At 43.6% G+C, this 3,163-nt stretch overlaps 1 protein-coding gene across 1 annotated transcript; it reads left to right on the top strand.

The window, feature by feature from the left end:
• Positions 1 to 1,076: 1,076 nt before the first annotated feature.
• LOC133366409 (olfactory receptor 5V1-like) lies at positions 1,077 to 2,012 on the top strand. The gene has a single exon (XM_061589467.1). The coding sequence runs from the start codon at positions 1,077 to 1,079 to the stop codon at positions 2,010 to 2,012; it is 936 nt and encodes a 311-aa protein (XP_061445451.1).
• Positions 2,013 to 3,163: the final 1,151 nt, after the last annotated feature.

Here is a 3,163-nt window from a genome sequence, read left to right as displayed (position 1 = left end):
TACTTCTTTTAAACATCAATTTCATGTGGATATTTATATGGACATCTGGAGGACTTATACTAACTTACATGGTTAACTTAAGGTAGAGTTACTGATGGTTATTGTATCCTTAATGTGAGCTGTTGGTGTGTTTTTATTATTATATATTATTTTTTCCTCTTTCATTTATTTATTTATAATCCCTTTGGCTTTTTTCTTCTCTCCCTTTTGTTAAATTTGCAAATAAAAAATTAACTAATTAAAACGAAATCTGTGGGGCAGCAGGTTAAGAAAGGCTGGATAGCGGGTGATAGAAGACTCATTGAACAATGTTGCTAAAGAAGTAGGTAAAAGAAAAAAACTGATGGAAAAGTGCAAGAGGGAAACTAAGAAAGACAGAAATGAAGCATCATAATATAACAAAAAACAGGGAGATAAAGGAAAATAAGACAGCCAGTGTGGGGTAGTGGTTAAGGTGTTAGACTACGACCTGGGAGACCAGGGTTTTAATCCCCACATAGCCATGAAGCTTACTGGGTGACCTTGGGCCAGTCACTGCCTCTCAGCCTCATGAAAACCCTATTCCTAGGGTTGCCATAAGTCGGAATCAACTTGAAGGCAGTACATTTAAATTTTAAAGGAAAATAAAGGGAGAATGCAAGCAGGTGATGTGGATGCATGGAGGCAGTGGAACTTGAAGGAATGTAATTCCCGGCTCTAATTTATCAAAATATACACAGAGGATGGTAGGGAGAGTTAACAACTGAGAACGGCAACAAAATGTTGCCGTAGTATTCCGACCTTATGAATGGAATGCCTTCAATAATGTGTCCTGGGAGGTCGTATGCAATCACCAGAAGGAAATTATGCAAACGAATCTCTTGTGATGGGTAGAATTCCTATAACTTAACATGTGCTTGCTAGAGAGCAGTGGAGACCATCACATGTTATACACATCACAAATGAGAGAAATACGACTATGCAATGTGATTGGGTGGGGTTAGGGAACAATTGCATGGGTTCAAATAAGCATCATTTACAGCTGTGTGTGTTGCCATTCTGTTTTTGCTCCTAAACCTCTTCCAGATGTGAAGCAGATGGGAAATCAAACTGCAACAACAGCATTTGTCTTCCTTGGCTTCTCCAGCTTCCCAGAGCCCCAAGTGTTGTTCTTTATCCTGTTTCTGACCATGTACATCACCACCTTGCTTGGCAATGGTCTTATTCTGGCCACTGGATGGCTAGATTCTGGCCTCTGTGTGCCCATGTACTACTTTATCCGGCACCTGTCATTCCTGGACATCTGCTACACATCCGTCACGCTGCCCCACATGCTTAAGAATCTGTTGGCAGAGACAAAGACCATCTCCATCCAAGGCTGCCTAGTACAGCTTTACTTCTTAGTGACGTTTGTAGGTGTTGAGTGCCTCCTTCTGGCTGTGATGGCCTATGATCGATATGTTGCCATCTGCCATCCACTTATGTACACCCTCTTCATGAATAGGAAAATGTGTGCCCAGCTGGTGGCGGCCTCTTGGACCTGTGGCTTCCTCAATTCAGTCCTGCACACTGTCATGACCGCTCTCCTGCCCTTCTGCGGCTCTCGCAACCTGGACCATTTGTTCTGTGATGTCCCCCAACTACTTAAGCTGTCTTGCACAGACACGTTCCCCAACCAGATCACCTTGCTGGTAGTAACTATGCTGCTTGGTGTCAGTCCTTTTCTCTGCATCGTGGTGTCCTATGTTAACATCGTGGCAGCTGTCTTGAAGATCCGCACGACCCAAGGCCGCCGCAAAGCCTTCTCCACCTGTACTTCGCACCTCATGGTGGTCACCTTATTCTACTCCACCTGCATGTTCAATTATAACAGGCCCAGCGCTAGCCATTCTATATATATAGACATCCTGGCATCTGTGTTCTACAATGTTGTGACGCCCATGCTGAACCCTATCATATATTGCCTGAGAAACAAAGAAATGAAGGAAGCTCTGAAGCGTGTGCTCCACCCCAAGATGCCATCTTCCCTCTAGCTCTGGTTGTTAGCCAAAATTCCAAAAAGGTTTGTTGCTGGAGAAATGCCATATATGCTTCTTGTAATCACACACACACACCGGGAGTCGAACTCATGACCTTGGGTATAAGCAACATCTAATGATTTATTATTTTATTAATTATATTTCTAGGTCACCCTTCAGCCAAAGTTCTCAGGGCAGTATATAATAAAAACAATATAAAATCAACAATACAATCAGAAAAGAATCCAACTCACAGGTCAGTTAATAGCAACAGTACAGAAATCACAGCAAAGAGGAATCAGTCAGCCATCTCTCTAGTCTTCAAAGGCTAGATGAAACAGATATGTCTTTAACAGATATCAAAAGGACATCAACAAGGACGCATGTATCTCTGATTGGAGGGAGTTCCATAACTGGGGAGCCTTAACTGAAAAGACCCTGCTATGAGGAGCCTGATCGTTTATGCCATCCTTCCCTGCTACTGGGCTAAATAGCTACAGGTACTAGATAAGCCTCCTGTCACAAACAGCCAGTTATCAAGGCTGATTAACTTCCCACCAATATCCTCACACCACACTCACTACTTAAGTCTTCTTCCTGCTGAGCTCTGTCCCTGAGTTACTTATCACTAAAGACAGTGGCCAACATAGGATGAAAAAGGGATGTTTTTGATAGAATTGGAATGGTTTCAGAGGAGGAGGGAAAGGAAATGTCATGGTTAGACCAGACTTGTATTGGGGAAAAGTGGGGTGGTTATAGATACATCAGAAGCGAATTGGGGTGGCGTCCCAGCATATCCCAATTTGACCACTGACTAATGCACATCATCATATGCCATGACCCTGGAGTCCACAGTGACTAGAACACCAAGTGAGAGACCTAAAGAGTTAACAGCTAAAGAGCCAGACTGGGTTCCTGACTAAGCTGCTGGGAGGAAGGATGGGATATAAATCAAATAATAAATAAATAAGCCTGATACTGGTGATCAGGAGTCCACTGAACCCAAGGCTGGCAGGCAGGAACCCCCTGAACCACTTTTCACAGCCCTAGTGCCTATAGCAGCAGAGCAAGGACCCTCACAGATGCCTTCCCCAGGGCCCAAGAAACTGAGTGCCTCCCCATATTACCTCGCTAATTCAATGATTGGCCACAGTACTCCATGCTCT

The sequence above is a fragment of the Rhineura floridana genome, chromosome 11 (assembly GCF_030035675.1).
Source record: "Rhineura floridana isolate rRhiFlo1 chromosome 11, rRhiFlo1.hap2, whole genome shotgun sequence".
NCBI classification, from domain to species: Eukaryota; Metazoa; Chordata; class Lepidosauria; order Squamata; family Rhineuridae; genus Rhineura; species Rhineura floridana.
The sequence above is the reverse complement of the archived record's forward strand: the minus strand, read 5'-3'. Positions and strand labels throughout refer to the sequence as shown.